An 18287-nucleotide genomic window follows, 5' to 3' on the forward strand; every position below is an offset into this window, starting at 1 on the left:
GCTAAATGCGCAAATTTGTGTACAACGACAAGATCTTTGTAAAATACAATCGCGGTAGTCTTGGCGTGGGTTGACTCGAGACAACAACAATATTACAAACAAAACACACCGAGTATTTATTTAAAGCATTCCGGAAATGCACACAACGTTAAATATATACAGCGTTATATAAATAGTGTGATGCAGGTTGAGACGTTCGGACGCATAGCGAAGAATAGACGAAGATGAAATACACTTGTACGCACGAAAATTATATCACAATGACGCTTTCAAACAAATATTGCTATAGTTTCAATCAACTTAAAGTTATTTGTAGCGTGATTCTCTACAAGTCTAAAATAGTTCCTACGACGCCCGTTAGAAGCGCTGATCAGATTTTCATACAAAATTTCTCGATGACTAGCCGGTTGTCGGTAGTCGATAGTGGTATAGAACTATAGAATCTAGCTATTGGATGCAAGTTGTAAGAGATTGACAGTTAATGACAAATTGAAACGCTGGCAAACTTATGAGATCGGAGATAGGTACTCATTAGCAACGATTAGCGATTAGCTGTAGATGTTTAATGATTGTAATTAGTTCTATTGAAGGTGCTATTTGGCGACAATTTCATCACAATTAGCCTGCGAACATATTTGGTCAATGTAGAGATTTTCTAACAATTTTGCTATCAAGAATTAAACGTAAAGTAAACGTTCAGTTTTAAATGTTAATCATCACATTTTGTATTAAAATTACCACAGCGAGTCGAGTCTTCAAATAAAAATATTTTGTTAGGACATATTTTATTTGTTGGTTTAGAATAAAACAGTTTTGTAGATACGAAATTACTTTGCTTAGTGTTGCTCTCTACAAAACACTATGTTATGAGCTTGCTCTATGATAAAAGTAATGACATAAAAAGCCATAATAGCAATAAAATAGTTATAATTTACAATACATTATGCGATATGTATAAGGTGTGGTGTCAGCGTGCACCGCGCGTGGCCGCGTCAGATCGCCAAGCCAGCGGGAATGGTGGCTACTCGTTGGCATAGGTTAGGAAGCCACTGGCAACAAACCCGCGTGCCTTTGCCGCTTTGAACTCGCTCATTATTGATGCAATATGGCTTTTTCCGATCACACTAATGTACATTCAATGTTAATACATAATAGCATGGCTTCTAATCTTTCTCTCTGTATGTCAACATTTCTACTCTACATAATTATGTTATATATTTTCTAGACTCTTCATTCAAGTATTAGGTACTATAATATCATTCTTAAAATTTTTTGAATATTTGTAGATTTCTTTTGCAGAGAACAAGTTTCAAATTGACTGTTTTAAAAAAATATTAACTCCAAAACGAGAAGGTAGGAAGTTTCTCAAAATTTTTAAAAGTCCGTGAGTTAAAAAAGTGTTTATAAAAACAGCACGAATAAATGAATATTTGATAGATGCGAGATCAAAATGATACAGCAATGGTCAGTCATAATTCGTTAACATCCATGTCCAAAAATAAGTCATTGCCCTGACCTTGATGAGAAATGTACATAATATATTACATAGGTGGTTATGTATGCGCAGTCTGAAGCTTAATATATTTCTACAGTACAAAATTGCGGTTTTAGCGGAACGGTGATGCATAAAATTAAAAACACGCATTCAGTTTTTTATTGGATAGGAAGAAATGAAACGCTGCAGTATTGTCTTTTCAGCGCAAAGCGGCTGAATATTAAATAAATTAAGTTTTAGTAGAGCTGTATTTCATTTCATAAATATACCCAATGACAACGTCCAATAGAATTTAATTCAAGTCATAATTATTTGTCAATTTTGTAGCTCAACAAAGCAAATGCATTGTATCATACAGCCTATAGTTAATCCGTAATGGAAAATAACAGCCTAGGTGTGGAATAGACATTGAGCGCGCATCAATGCCGAGAGTCTGACATAATCTGTGGCTCTATCAATGAAAACTGTTCATTTTATAGCCATCACAGTCAGCTGGCTTGCTGGCGTCTATTTCGTATCACCATGATTAAAAAAAATCTGTTCGTGTTTATGAAATATTGGATAAAAAAAATAGATACCGGAGTATAATTTTTATAAGGATTTTAAGTTTTTGACTTAACAGGTGCTATTAATTAAGTAAGTTTCAAAAACACGTATAAATAAAACTGGTTATAAAAATTTTCTTTACATTCAGAATATTGTTGTTGTTCTTATACGCTTATAAACTATGTTCTTAAATGCTAAATCATAATCTTTTGAACTACAGAGTTAGCAAAAGGAAGTTATTAAAGTGTTACTTATTTTTTATATGTTCAATGCACAGTTTTTATCTACACCTTTATTAAAACTCAATATTCACTCATTACTGGTCCCTTCCGTGTTGTCTGGTGTTTACAATTAATTACTTCAAGTTTTTTTTCACTTAATTTCCAAGAGTGACCTCTTCTGACTTTTCAAGGTTTGAAAATTAGAATTCAAATTGTAAACGGTATTGGAATAATGCATAATCGTGTCTATTATTTTAAATTAGATAATGGGCAAGCACGAAAAAGTTATAATGCCAAGTGGCGGATTTTTCTGATACTTCGACTGTCTGATAACTTTTACTCGAAGAATAATTTTGACGGAAAATGTAAAGAGAGCTAGCCAAAATTTATTTTTGAAAATTAGGGCTTATTCAAATAGAGAATCAACTAGTTACGAGAAAATCCAGAAAAACTGTTTTCTCGCTTAAAACTTTTATATTCTGTTAAAATTATATATTCTGGTATAACTTATTATGATGTTTTAATCGGAATAATAAAGTTCCTACGTCAGTTTACATGCTTATTGTTGGCAGTAAACAACTTACTTTAAATTGGTTTGTAACTTTTCATTGCATGAACATTATGTGATCAAAATAACAATAAAAAAAGATAAGAAATTCTCGTTTTTGTAAGTTTAATCTTGACGTAATTTTGAATGCAATTATATTTAAGAAAATATACAGAATCAAATTCATATCTTGTATTTATTTTTTTTTGTTTATAAGTTTTATGTTTTGTACATTTATTATGGTGCCGGTTATTGGTTGGTTGTATCTACCTGCTCCATGCTTAACGTTTTTTGCTGCTCTATGATTTTTAACAAACTCTATCAACCAATGTGTTGTCTTTGATGATAAAGACACCATTTAAAAGAGGATTTACTACTTACTTTGTTTCGATGTTATTAAAATAAGGGTTACTTTAGGCCATCGTACAGGATTTAAGATATAAAATAAATGTTAGTGACCGTACCGACATACATGTTAATATAATACATGTATAAATCGACACTGTTTAGCATTTTCACTTAGCGAGGTCACAACCCTTATTGTTCTGTCTATAAATTATTCATTTATTCGTTCAGTTGTTTAGATTTAAACCGATTCTCCTCGCGATTTAATAAGCAATTTGAAATGTGCTACTGTTATTTATGAATATAAAGATACGGAGAAAGTTCTTTTTTTAAGGTCACAATGACATGCACTATTTAAGCTTCGTTAGTGCAGTTTGCAGTTTTTCTTGCAGTACCTACATAGGTTATTTAAAAACATTGTGATCAATCACGATTTTAATATTTTCTATCATTTAAATTGACAAGTTTATATCTTTATTATTCCTTAATAGGGCGGTTGTACTACGAAAACTCCGCCAAACTCCAGACGGTTTCAGACCAATTTATCTCAGAAATATTTGTTCCATGATGCATTCTAGTTGGCAAAGAAACGTCGCTGCACTACACTTATAAAATAATGATATTGGAACCAATCAATATTATTTCCTCTGCACAGTGTTCTAGCAATAAGTAATTATTAGTGTAGGCAAGACCAGTTGCTACAATAAATATTGCCTTGTAAATCTTAATAGGTGGGTAAAAGCATACAATTATAGATGCCAACCTGTATCAGATGCTATTCATTTTAAAATATTATGCATTTAATATAAAATGGATATTTATGTATTTAGGTACGACACCAATGACTTTTCGAAGTAATAAGTCTTAGAAATAATTATCGCTTGCTCCAACAGAGATCCAAAGAGTCTTGATGAATCCTTTCATGTCTGAAAAAATGTTGTATGTATTTCTTAAGGGCATGCAAAGTCTACAAGCAAAGTATCATGGCCTAACGCCTCCCGCATAATGGAGGAGAATCTGGCCCAGCGGTGGGACAGTAAATAAAATATATTATTATAATTAATTTACGTAGTTGTCTAAAGCTAAGAAGCCATGAACTCTAGTTGAATAAATCATCATAATTTTAAGCTGAAACGAGGATTTTGGTAGTTAGTAGTTACATAACTAATTGCTTGTATCAATTGCAAATTTTCAGGTCAATTAAAACAAAAAATGGGTCATGGAAACGCTTAATTGTAAATTTTTAGACAACTTTTACAAAAAAAAAATCCTTAATAAGAATCATCGTACAGTTTCCTATTTACTAGACATCAAAATATAAGAATTTTATATTTGAATATAAAATAGGTACCTTATTTCCATTATGCGTTCATTGTCCTCGCGACCGTGAACCCTGGAAGTAATCGGAATGTTATACCTACGTCCGATCAACTGCCATAAAAGCTACACATTCTACATAATATAAACATTGATTGTGGGCGGTGGAAAAGGAAATGAGACAATGAAAATGTCGCTTTAAAGGGGCAAGTCAAATTCTACATAACAATAAATTTCTTTTAACTCTCACTCTTTTTGTTTTCTATCCCTTACATAGCGATAGAGTATTCTCAAACGGAGCTAAAAATAAAATCAACATTACACAAATAAATAAATAAAAACAAATCTAACTGGTGGGCAAGGGTCCTCCTGAAATGACGTAGGAGTTAGGCCTTGAGTCCACAAAAATACATACATACTATCACGCTTTTATATGAGCCTCAGTTGTAAGAAGTACATCTACGTTTCGCCATTAGTATTGTTAGTCCTATATAATAGGGGGCGAGCATATTGCCATTAACCGGGACTGAAATTAAAATTGTCACTTAAATGTAATCCATTACAAAAATCTATAGATACATCGTGTATCAACTGGGTGTGGTACTAGGGACAGCGCTAAACATGATTAAGAAATCGCAATCATCTTTCGCTTGGCAATAAAATAAGAGAATACGAAGACAATGACGCCATGTTTTTTGTTGCTATAACGATAAAATTGTTGACAGTCTTCATTTTGGGGCACGCTTAACATAACTAAGCCAATTAGGTTTACATCGGAAAAAATATATAAATTTTAAAATTAGCTGTGGACATATTGCGTCGATTAGATAGAAAATAGGGTGACCTGTCTTAGATTAGCCTGTATTTACAAGGCGATATGAATTAACAGGTACAAGCAGATATATAACACATATAGGTATAACTTGATTACAACATCCGCGTGTGCTGATAACGCACTGATAGTAGGGCGCAACGACCCGGATTTATATAAGAAAAATATACATAAGTACCACACATATACGTATAAGTTTATTTATATAAATTAGTAATTATGCTAATTATCGCTTTTATTGGTCCATTACAGGAAAGAAGCTTCCTTTCTCTAACGACATTTATCATTATTCTGTGAAAAATGCACCATTACGACAAATATATTAATTACTTTTCAATATGGGTCTTTAAACGCTTTGCAAGGCTTTCCCCTACTAAAAAAAAAACCTTTAAACTATGCGCTATGTAAGCTCACCCCGAGGCAAACCAAAAAAAAATATCTTCTTTATTCAAAAACATTTATCGCTTTAAGTTCAACATTTTTCTATAGACAAATTGATCGTACTGATACTGATCGGTTTGTTTATGAAAATACATTATTTATATTATCTCTCACACTACAGATATTCTTACACGTAATTATGTCTGTTAATTAATTCGTCTAGACTGGACATCTCAAAGTAATTTTATCATAATCGAGGGCACATGAAAATAACTCAATTTTCTCATAATTAGACGAAGTTATCTGACAAATAACTGACACGCTCATTAGGTTTTATCGACGCAATATCGCAATATCATTATTTGGGTGTGTCCATTTATCTTTGAGTCAATAATCTTACTACAAATTACCTACCCATTTAAGTATGGGACGCTTAAATATGTCATTAAAACTCCTTGATGTAATGCAAGCATTTAACCAATGCTCTACGTTAGTGTGCATGCAATTTACGACGATTTTGTCCTACGGAAAGTAAAGGTTAACATTTTTCAAAACAAATGACAGGTTTTTCAAAAACTGACATGTGTATGATTTTTATCAAAAACATGTCAAACATTTGTTTGTTTTTCAGAAAAATATACGTCTCTTTTTTTCGCAGATTATTTACTCACACAAATAAGATGAAGGTAATAAATTAATGACGGTAATAAATCGATGGAAATAAACTACTTGTGTATAAAAAATAAGTACTTCGATAACGTTTGACGACTTGAATCTAAGAGGGTCGATAAATAGCCAAAAATATGTTTGAGATAACATTCATTTTATTTTATCAGAGAAGCACTTATGAGCTTGTTGCACCTACTACATGTAATCTAATCTTTCTCGCTTATTATTTACTCGTTTACAGTGTTTATACGTCGTCAGTACATCTGACAGACACTTACCTACTCAATTTAATGTTTGACTTTCAGAAACCTGAACAACAATTAATAGAAATTCAGGGGTAACTCAACGTTTTCACTAGAAACAGGCTGCAATGGTTCTTACAAAATATGATATTTTTATTTTCTTTTTTTCTAGAGAATCTTCATGAAACAAAAGGCTGATAGAATCCTAATTCATATCTGATAGTTTAGAAAGTGTTCGTTGAACTTTAAGCTTCTGTAACGAGTACCTATAATTTTAATATAATAGCCCTGTATCAACATTTAACTATCAGGGCCGCAAAGAATCTCAAAAATGTTATACGACGTCATTTAAAGATTTTGGTGCCTAATAATATTATTAAATACAATATTCGTTAAATAAAAATAATAATTTTGTATAATTAAGTAATTCCTACAGGTCATAAATCATGACAATAATGAAAATATTCTTAAATAAATAATTAAAAATGAAAAACAAACTGGTTTTCAAAATTAAATGAGATAAAATAATACTTGTGTTAATAATCTTGATTAAAACAAATAGCAGCTTTAAATAATTTATATTTCATTGAATTAACAAAGACAATGGTTGAAATTGAAAGCGTTGTGAACTGTTTGAAATAGTGACGAAGGCGTGGTTTTTAATATTTTTTTTAACTATTTATAATAATTATAATCGTTCAGCCGTGTCATTTTCGGACGGCATTTTTTAAACAACTTTGACACTGGGTTGACCATTAACTAAAATAAGATGAACGAATGATAAATTTACAAATCCATAGGTATAATACTTACAATATGCTACCAACTTAAAATAAACTATAGATCGTTGAAAATAAAGTAACAAATACATCGAGCGCTAGTTTCAAAGCTTATGAGTGTTAGATAACCTACCTATTGGATAAAGTGACAGCAAATGTATGAAAACAACTGCCAAAATTCCATCTAATAAGCTATCTAGTACTTATCCAGAAGTTGTATAACTGGGCTTGTTATTTATTCACAGATTACGTTTTAAATTGCCTCTAAAGCCAGTTGAGTTTGGGCGTGAAGTCATTATTGCGTCGTATTCCCCTCGCGATGTTTTGGGTGTCATTACTATCGCATTACAGGTCAGGGGCAATTTGTACCGCGGCTCGTTTAGGGAGCAGGGCCCTAATCTTGACGCTTCCTCATTTTGGCCCTTATAACACCAATGTTTAGATTATAGGGACTGTAACTGTACCACATTTGTTATTTTGTTCTCAATCGCTAGATTGTCGATTGTATTTTTGCATTGACTATTTAGTTTATTAGAAGTTGATATTGTCCTTTATTATATTTTACCACTGAAATAATAGGAACTTGAGAAAAGGGTGGATGAATCCCTTATCAAACCACAATTTTTCCTACATTTCGTGGCTAATTCTGACTATAGTTCCTAGCTATGTTGTAGGTATGTAAAACATCATCACAAAACAAATAATATGGAGACCTAAAATTCATCCCTGCTTCTATAATCTGTAACCAATTGCCAAATTCATTTATAAAGCTACAGTGCGAAGACTAATAAGGAAAATCCTTGCTCGTATCCAAACAGATAGTAAAACAACAAACTGGACTCAGTAGACAAGACCAGGAGGCGATTAGACTATTTATAAACACGTAACATGTGTTTGTTTGTCGTCTTAACACGATTTAATTAACTAATTACATTCAGAGTTCATTCGCACTGCAATAATACACCGTAAACAAAGTTTTACGACTTATGTTAAATGAAAAATAATCTTCTTAATTATGTAAATTGATTCATTTTAAATTTTAAACTCAGATGGCTTATGAATCAGTCGAAATATCAAGTCGTGATGACGTCGGACTGACGCAGAAACGACTAAACAAGTATACTAGGCCGAAAAATAGGCAGATTATTTTTACATGGGATACGTTACATAGCGAGGGGCTCGGCCGGCGTCGCGTCGTGCCGGTAAACAATGTCTTTTTGTTACGAGTGTGTAAGAGATTAGTTGAAAGATGAATTCAGGAAAGGAATGACAACTGTGCAAACTTGAAATGCTGGAAATGAAGTGAATGGAGTCTGCTAGTTGTCCAACCGGTACAAAGCAGAGAAATGCGGGCAGCTCACTATTGAAAACACGCTCTTAAATTATTAATGGAAAAGTTTTATATGAAACAATCATAGGCGTACGCTGGCGCGGAATTACACGATATTCCATATATAAAGATAAATTAAAAATGTTTAAAAATTAGCTTTAGTTTGCAAAGTAACTATGAAATAATCTGTGTACGCAATGAGTCATAGACCAGTTAGATCGTAATGGTAGGTAATGGTATAGTCTAAAAAACGAGTACGCATTAGCAGTCTTGTAGATTATTTGCGAGGTAAGAGCAAATATGGTGTCATGGTTTATGAACACACAGAAGCTGTAAGTAAAGTGTATAAATAAATCAGGTACTTAAATTGAGAACTTGTTTTTCGTTTAACGTCAATGCGTGGTATTTAGTGATTAAAGCGACGGATCGAAACCCTCCGGTGAAATGTTGTCTGACGGCTTTCTTACTTTAAGAGCAGTTGTTCTTTGGCTAGTGTAATGTCAAACATGATTAACGGTTTTGGGTTTAAGACAAAAATTGTACGTCAATCAAGGGTCTGATTAAATTATAGACAAATACTTGAAAGTTATATTGCAGGTTTTCAAACAGCACGATCTTTATCTAGTGTTTTACGAGGTATGAATGAGGATTTAAAGATTCGTACCACATGCCTTATTATTTCAAATATTCTGTCATAATTACAATTTTTTTAAGTTATCATCATCAATAAAATCTTTTAACAGCAGCCAGAAGTTTAAGCTTACCAAAGGGCTTACAGTTATCGTGTTATAAGTGTTATAACCCAGATAACTGGGTTGTGGAGGTTTGATAGGCAGTCGCTCCATGAAAAATACTGGTATCCATATGCATCCGGTGAGACTGGAAGCCGACTCCAACATAGTTGGAACAAAGGCTAGGCAGTAGGCTGATATAAATGCGATAATTACTAAGTTCTAGTATTCTTACAACCTTCGCCAAATATGACGCAGGCAAAGGTAAAAAAATGCGTGTTCATATGATCATCATGACTTATACTTGTCTCCAAATAACATTATGAAATACAGCCTCTGATTATCGTAGATTGACGTATGTGATCCTTAAATATGATTACTGAGTACTGGTATTCAGAAAATATCGAAAGATCCGAGAGACAAAGTGATAAAGGCAATTATTCGATTCACCATTTTCAGATAACGCATTGATGATGATGATAAATAAAATTTTCTGATGATCTTCAGTGAAAAACAACATTAAATTGATAAGTGTTATTACGATATTACAAGGTTCAATTGTACCATTGTTTTAGTGATTAATTTAATAGTGTAAAACTCGTGTTAGTTCATTTCATCATCATTCTTTATATTATTTTGTGGAAAATTAACTTTAATTCTAATAATTTGTGACTCTAATTATACAATCTCAGTCCAATCAAAAACTTAATTTATTGAAACTGAAAAAACCTGCAGTCTGCTAACGTGGCCACAATATTAAAAATATTCTGGTGTAGGCATGCAACCTCCGTACAGGTAGAGCAGAGAACATTGTAAAACACTAATTAAACACAAGACTAGTTATTATGAAATACAAGTACACAGGTAATTTTTATACATAAGTACTTAGCTTATTCCGCAAATGTTTTTTTTTCTAAAGAATCTACAAAGTAATAAAAAATATTCTCGTACGGGTCATCATCATTAGGTTTTGGGGATTTTTTATTTCGCTCATTTTAATGGTCGGTATATAGTTGTCTTTTTACATATAAATATTCACTATGACAAACTGAAGTCTTTCGCATTTAAACAACCCAAGTGATTACACTTAAATTGTGAAGTTTGATGAAAAGAACGATGCAGGTGCGATGCAGGGAACCAACTCAGCGCCTCTAAACTAGAATGATGATTGATCAATCAACTAATGTAATAAAATGTTTATTATTTAGATATTTTCGATTGTAATACATAGAAGTCTAAAAAATATTCTGTAGTGTCATGATAACGCCATGAATTCATCATTATAGATAATCTGTAGTGATGAGTTACGTTATGAGATATTAGAGAATCTTATTCCTAGGAACTAAAATGATACGCTGTTGCTAATCACAAAATCAATTTGTATAGCATGATGAATTATTTTCTGCTCCATGTACGTATGACTTATGCTACCATTGCGTAGGGAGGTCGTGGGTAAAAATATTTTTGCGATCCACAAATAATTGTTTTGAATCTGTTGTATTTTGTGTCCGTTGTTTGTATGATTGTAAAAGTCCCCGCGACGCGACACAAGAGCAGATCTTAGACGAGTTCTCTTGTTAAAAAAAAGCCCTATTTTGGATACTAGTTCAAATAAAATACCATGCTTATAATGTCACATATTTGCCATAGTCTATGTTCGAGAATACAATAATAATGCGGCGTGGAAGCATTGACGTAAGTAAAATATAATGTATGTCGCGTTTATTCTCTGTGGGTAATTACAGGCGATAGGTAGGCGCCACCGGTTCAAGGAGACGCACTTGTTTCGCCCTCCTCTTTACTCTCAAGGTAATCTCAGACATACAGCAATATTTATTACTACTATGTTTTCCTAGTTGTAATTTCATAACTAGATTGAGTCTTAAGGTCTTGGTATGCCGAAGTTTCGGGTGAAATGGTCGATGATTAAAAAAATAAGGCCTTTAACGAGTGTCTTTGTCGAGTATAGCCGTGGCGGTCAAAGGGTTAAGGAAGAATATAATGAAAAAGGAAGATCTTCGTTACCACTTTGTTACTTCCTGTAGTATTTTACAGCCAGCAAATTACTTTGAAAATGATCCTTTTGCCCTTAGTTACTGTGACTACGACAGACAAACGCATTGTAGAGCCTGTAATTCTTCTCTTTCAAGTGACAGTATTGAATGCGTTCGAAGGATAGCAGCATTTGGATCTTATTCAAAATGTCGTATAGAAAATGCATAATTAGTAATATGATATTAATTTACTGTGCCAAGACACAAACATATCTACGTGTGTGTTTTAGCGCCGATTGCATAGCAATTCACAGCTGATTAGATCTGTCGTCGAGTTGTTAAATCTTTCTGTCCTTACTTTCTAAGCGATATTTATGTCAGTTTTAGTTCAAGTTCTTGTACCGAGTAGTAGTTCAAATAAGGGATAAAACCTTCAATGCAAGCTCGCCACTTAGCTACTTATTAATCAAAACCGGTATCCAAAAACTAGGACTAACTTAACAGGCTATGAGATTAATTTTAGTTTTTTAGTTTCTTACAAACCTAAACTGCGGAAGATTATAAATAGCTGTCGATCTATTATAAAGTCTAATAGATAAACTTAAAAGAAAATGAAGCAAATTAGTATATTGTAGACTGATTTTTCTGAATCTAAATCAGTATCTAGAAAATGAGGTTCGTTCTAACATTTTCTATCATGACAGACAGTTGTTGCACAACTCGAAAGATTTATTTAGTGTTGAATACGAGTTTATGATGTTGTTAGTACTTGCACAGAATAAATATACCACAGTAAGTAGTTCTTAGCGTTGTTGGCGGGACCGTACCTTCATTATTGTTACACAAACTTATATCTTACGTGATTTATTTGCACGTTCATAATAAATTGCTGTTTTCCTCTACTGCAGGGATTGTTTTGTTATCTCTACAATCAATGAACATATTATTTTATTGACAGTCACTACGCTAGGTCAATTTCTGCGGTAATTTCCATTGAAGTTGGACAATTTCACCGGACCGTTTTTCATAATTATCAGCCTAGCCTTTTTTCAACTATGTTAAAATCGGCTTCCACTCTCACCGGATGACCTGAATACCAGAATTTTACATGGAACGACTACCTATCTATCGGACCACCTTATTAATCATTTTTCATTCAGTAAATATATATGACTCCCGTATACTACCATTATTGAAAGTTTATAAAAGATAGAAACTGCTTTAATGCACTATGTCGAATTTCCTTAAACAATCAAACAATTGCCAGTACTTAACAACATTATTACTTAAGTCGATATTCATTTATTACGTTACACGGTAAATCACGATATTCTGTCATGGCTCGGTCTTAAATCAATTAAACGGCAATAAATATGACTATTTTACCTTTAATACGACATTAATGGACGCTAATATTTTGCTTCTTTAACGTATAAGTAATCGGTAGTAAGAAAAGAAATCGCGTTTGTAAAACAGTTTTGTTCTTGTCCCAGATAACTGTGATTTAACTGATTTAATTCTACTTTTACAGTGCTATCCACAATTCATTACATATTTATAAATGCGGGAAAGACCTTGATTTTTTGTTCAGTGTTGATGCCGTGTACGTGTATTATTTCATACAATACCTCTTCTCACAGGTATTTTTTCCTATTACGATTAAAGTAAGCTTAATAGATTTGCATAATCACGTTGGGCAATAATTTGGTGATAGTTGTTAAGACAACATACGTACGTCGTCGTCGACATAATCATTCAGGTAAGTGAGCACTTACCGAGTATTTGCAGAAAGCTGTCCTCAAGCCTCATCGTGGAGGAGAGGAGGTAGTCCGTCCCCTCCAGCTCGCTCGGTGCCAACACGTCGCTCCTCATTGTCACCTTATTACCACAGCACACGGTCCAAATTACAACAAACCGGTTCCTAAAAAGGAGCCATAATTTGTTTATATCCTATGAATTATTTCCTCGTCGGAACACTACACTAAATCTTAGTTCACACACTTGATACGACTAGTTGCGTAACAATAAATAATTGAGTAAAAAATGTTGTTTTCAAGTTAACCACAAAACAAAACACAGATTAGACGTCTGTCAGTGTGTCACTGAGCGTTTGTGAGATAATGATATTATTTGCAGTCAGTTCAGTCGAACGGGTCTCGTAATTGTGCGGCGGGTGAGTAAACGGCATAAACAAGCCCACGGAGCCGGTTTATTGGTGTTTCACGTGTATGTATTATTTAGTACGATAACGTTAGTAGATAGTGTCGCGGCGCGGGCGCAGGATGCGGCGCGGTGTCTTCGCGCGGGCGGGCGCGCGGACACTCGGCTGACGGCGACGGCGAGCTCGGCGCGGAGCCGCGGTCGAGCCACGCGGCGCGCTCATCAGCTGATCCACTATAAATAATACCGAATTATTCGTATGCAGTCGTCGCGTTGCCACACCGCATCTCTACTTGTCCACACCATCGACTATATCACTCTCAATCATATGGATATAGTCTTTTACTAGCTTTATCACAATATCTTAAGCTTTATCTACATCTACGAAATAACGATCGAGCGTATTTATCGATTAATGATAGATTAAAGGCTCATTTCAAAATCCTACACTTATTTTCAACGCATGTGACCAGTATAATTACGTATTGCTGTAAATTTCGAGCAGAACCGTACATAGCTGCTGTCACTAGAGCAACTTCCAGGGTTTACTGATTTCTAAAACTTACCTACGACTGTCATCATTTCTTGATGTCGTAAGATTAGATCATCAGAAAAACCGACACAAAAACATATTAACGCAATAAGCCAACAAGAACGGTAAATAACTTTTTGTTAATATATCTCTTAATTTAGTTAATTACATTATTATCTAACTAAAACGAGTAGAGGTAAAATATAAGTTTAAAATAATAATAACGTTATTCCACGTAGTACCTATCACTTTTTTTTAAAATCTGCGACTCTACAGAGCAGTAGTCGTAGATTTTTAAAAAAGTTTTGAGTTTTGGTCATATGTTGTCATTTATTCATTTTATTCTACTAAGCATAGTCAACAATGTACCCTGCTTGTAGAGAATCACGTGGACTAGTTTAGTCATCAGATTTAGGGTCCACTCGGTGTTTAAGAAGTCAGGTTGATGGAAATTATTTACCAAGATGAGCCAAAGAACTGGCAAAATTCATCATTCATTTCTAGGGTAAAAGTGCAAGTTCTTTTGATTTGTACTTGTCATTTCTTAAAACGGCCAGTCCAGGAAATTAGCAGTGCTCATTACCACTAGTAAATACAGCCGCTAAATAAATAAATGATTGCAGCAATGCGGAAGTATTCCTTATGCAATAACTTTAGACTTATAACATCTGATAAAAAGCAGTCAATATACACTAATTGGGCACCGAAACCGCAACCGCACTTGTTTTTACTACAAAATATTACCAATTTTAACATTAAATAATCCGTAACAAAAAACATGTGGGCAAAAACTTTCCTTATTGGTTACACAATAATGAACATAATTGCATAACTGGTGGATAGATAATGAAACTGGTGGATTTATGGTTCATATCATTTAACATATAAGTGATTACTAGGCTAATACCTGGGCGCGTTTATTGTCAATATCGGCCACATAGCCCTCTACGTTATTTATGTCTTTATAACTATAAAAATATACACGCATTTTTGTCATAGCATTGGCCTATTTTGTAACGTGTGCGCAAATGATTTGCCGGTTGAATAGATACGTTGCGATTGGTCTGATATTATTATAAACACAGGACGTATCTTAGAAGCAGAGAAACCAAAATACTTATGAAAAAAAAAACATTTAGTCTATCCACGGCAAATTAAAGCCGAATCCACCCATATCGGATTGTAAGATGGTAGGTACCAGCAAGATTCTTATTGGTCTTATTGTTGATTTCTTTAAGGTCAGCTCCTGCACTTTGTTTAGTTTTAGTGGAAGGGGACTGGGGACAAAAACGGCACATCGCAGAAAAAGTAAACTCAGTCGCACTCAACGTCTCTTTAGCAATTTTGTTTTGTAGAGCTCCTCAAAAGACTCATCGGCAAACCTTCGTGACATGAGTTTATCTTTATCTTAAAACGTAAAATGAGTCGTAAAACTAGGCCTTAGATAATGATTTAATATCACATTGAAAGTGTTTTGTTATAAATAATGAGATTAGATGCCGATAATAAGTTAAGAAATAATTATAAACACATAGAAGGCTACTATTACTATCGCATAGATTATTATTTATAGATTTGAGTTTTTAACATCATCTGAATACATGAACTTGTAGGAATACCCTACGCTTAGCGATTTAATAGAAAGTCCCATGTGATAAGGGGCTAAAGCCATAATTATACCGGACACGTTACCAACCAACGGGCTACTATTTAGAATATTTCAAAATAATATTTTTAACCCAATTGACAGTCATAATTACTGAAAGCTGTGTACAGGTTCATTAACAACTTGATGGAACGAAAAAGGGTCAAATGGAAGATTAATGTATTTAGGTACTTACTTAAATAAGAAGGTATCATAATATATTTCATATATTATCATTATCTTTAATGATAGCGATCGCAGCACACTTATATCTTTATAACAAAAATATCGTACGTTTAATGAGGGTCCGCGTATTATGTAGGTACATAGAATCCTCTAGATGGCAGTTGATGTCACAGATGTCAATGTAAACCAGAAGATCAGACAATGTCAATATCACCTTCGTTATACATTCGCGTCACCAACAATTATGAACAACTCGGCTCAAACGATTAGACACGTAGATTTTCTATTACACAATAAGTATTTTTTATTACCTACCTAAAGGTACCTTTCTAAAATTTGTCAAAAAGACCTGTATGTACACAGCAGAGAAGATTGCCGCGATAGGTCTGGTTAAAAAGGGCTATGCAAGTATGAACGATACTTTTCTTCAGATTAGGTAGTAAGTAACCTAATCAGACTTTGTCAAATAAAAATAGTAGTACTTCAGTCCTTACGGCATTAAATACCGGTACCGATACTTAACATTACCAAAATTTTACTCTGCTTTTCAGCAATAGAATTAGACTGGCGATTCACGCTCCACCCTAAACTTCAGAATCAAAAAACGTATCTCCGTAACTATTGGTTGTTCAAATTCTCTTTGCTGGCCCAATGACAATAGAGGTTGTATTTAGTATTTCATATTCTAAACATAGTAAACATTTACGTAATGCTGTACGTGGCATCTTAATTATTGGTTCAATTAATGTCCTTAGCTCGTTCATTAAACGGCACGATACTATGTCTGTATTGTAAGTAGCCTAGCAACGTTTTACATTACCAACAATGTTGTTTGAAATATTTTATGTTCAGAATAAAATATACACAGTCACACATTGTATGGAAAATAACGTTTATCTTAGCTTAGGAAGTTGAGGAGCTTTTGTTACCCACACCCTTGAGATTGATCCCCTTTTCGTTATGTTATCACTTATCAGCCTTAGAGAGTATGAAAGATCCATTCTAATTTCTACAGCACTCCCTTGCTCAACTGATGACATATACTAATAGGTACTAGTGGTAATACGTAACGATAATACTTACGTAACAACGTAACGTCAGATAATTATGCATAATGTCTATAAAAATAATAAACAAATATTGAATTTAATTATCCACCTAGGTCGTAAGATCAGGTTACTGACGCATGCAAAGTCGCCTGAATTAATTACTTAATGTTTTTTACTTACTCTAGTTATAACATTTCCGTATCCGGACATTGTTTGTCAATCAAGGCTTGCCACAAAAGGACTCTGTCTTGTAACCGAAGCACGGAAAAGGGTTGTGAAAGTGTTAAATTTTTATTGTTAAACTTGCTGACTTGCTTAATTATTTTCTCTCCTACATTCAGAAATTATCTTAGTTTCGCAGGGACTTTTACGAACATACCAACGATGAACACAATTAAACTGCACCCAGAATGAAAAGTGGGTTACAATTTGTTTTTTGATAGAAATCAAACCCACTATCAGTATGCAGTAGTATGCACGGTACTAGTAGCATGGTAGCTGCCTTAACCACAGCACCAAACACGTAGCCATGTGCATAAAGTTTAAAAGCTTGTCATAGCTTTCAGTATTGTTATGTACATTTATACATTTTTGATAGGACCAAAATAATACGAAATAGCTAGACTAGCAGGGGTATCGAAATTTAATAGTATCTACCTCATTCACACCTACATTCATAGAGCGTAGAAAAGCTTTGTTTTATGGCATTTCTATCAACAATATAGATTCTCTAATACAACGTTGTACATGTAAGTATAGAGGTACATATAGGATTTAATACCCGCCTCGTGCGGCGGCATTTCTAATGTACATTAAAATACATTGGAGTGTACCTTTTAAATATTTATGAACATTTTACCGTATTTAAAATACGTCATGACTTGATTTCCCCTTGAAATTGTTCGAATCAAATGTAATTCGTATTCCTGTATTTGGTATTCATGATAATCATAATGAAAATAGTCTGTGAAATTGTAAGGGTAATATTATTGAATAAGCAATTCCGAAAAAGGCACAGTGTTATGTTTTTGTATTGTGATATGGGTCCTTTTAGAATTCGACAACAATGCATTTGCCAACAATTCATGTAAAAAATAGCCTTACTAAAAATTTATCAGGCCAGACTGCGATTTGACTGCCTCCTACAACAGTAGTATTGAAATCGATGCAAACTGTAGTGAGTACTAGCTAATATTACTAACGGGTTTCAGAGATACTTACATTTAGCAGTAGTTTATCTATTCATTAGCGTTTAAACTGATATAAAATAAACAGTTTGAATTGAT

General features: G+C 33.6%; 1 protein-coding gene across 1 annotated transcript in view; it reads right to left on the reverse strand.

Moving 5' to 3' along the window:
• The window catches only part of LOC142980047 (hepatocyte nuclear factor 4-gamma-like), a 53652-nt gene extending 39898 nt beyond the window's left edge, over nucleotides 1-13754 (reverse strand). Inside the window, exon 1 of the mRNA XM_076125325.1 lies at nucleotides 13205-13754. Coding sequence (XP_075981440.1) covers nucleotides 13205-13301 — 97 coding nt within the window. The 5' untranslated portion in view covers nucleotides 13302-13754. The remainder of the gene's footprint in view (nucleotides 1-13204) is intronic.
• Nucleotides 13755-18287: the final 4533 nt, after the last annotated feature.

Source organism: Anticarsia gemmatalis, chromosome 17, assembly GCF_050436995.1.
Source record: "Anticarsia gemmatalis isolate Benzon Research Colony breed Stoneville strain chromosome 17, ilAntGemm2 primary, whole genome shotgun sequence".
NCBI lineage: Eukaryota > Metazoa > Arthropoda > Insecta > Lepidoptera > Erebidae > Anticarsia > Anticarsia gemmatalis.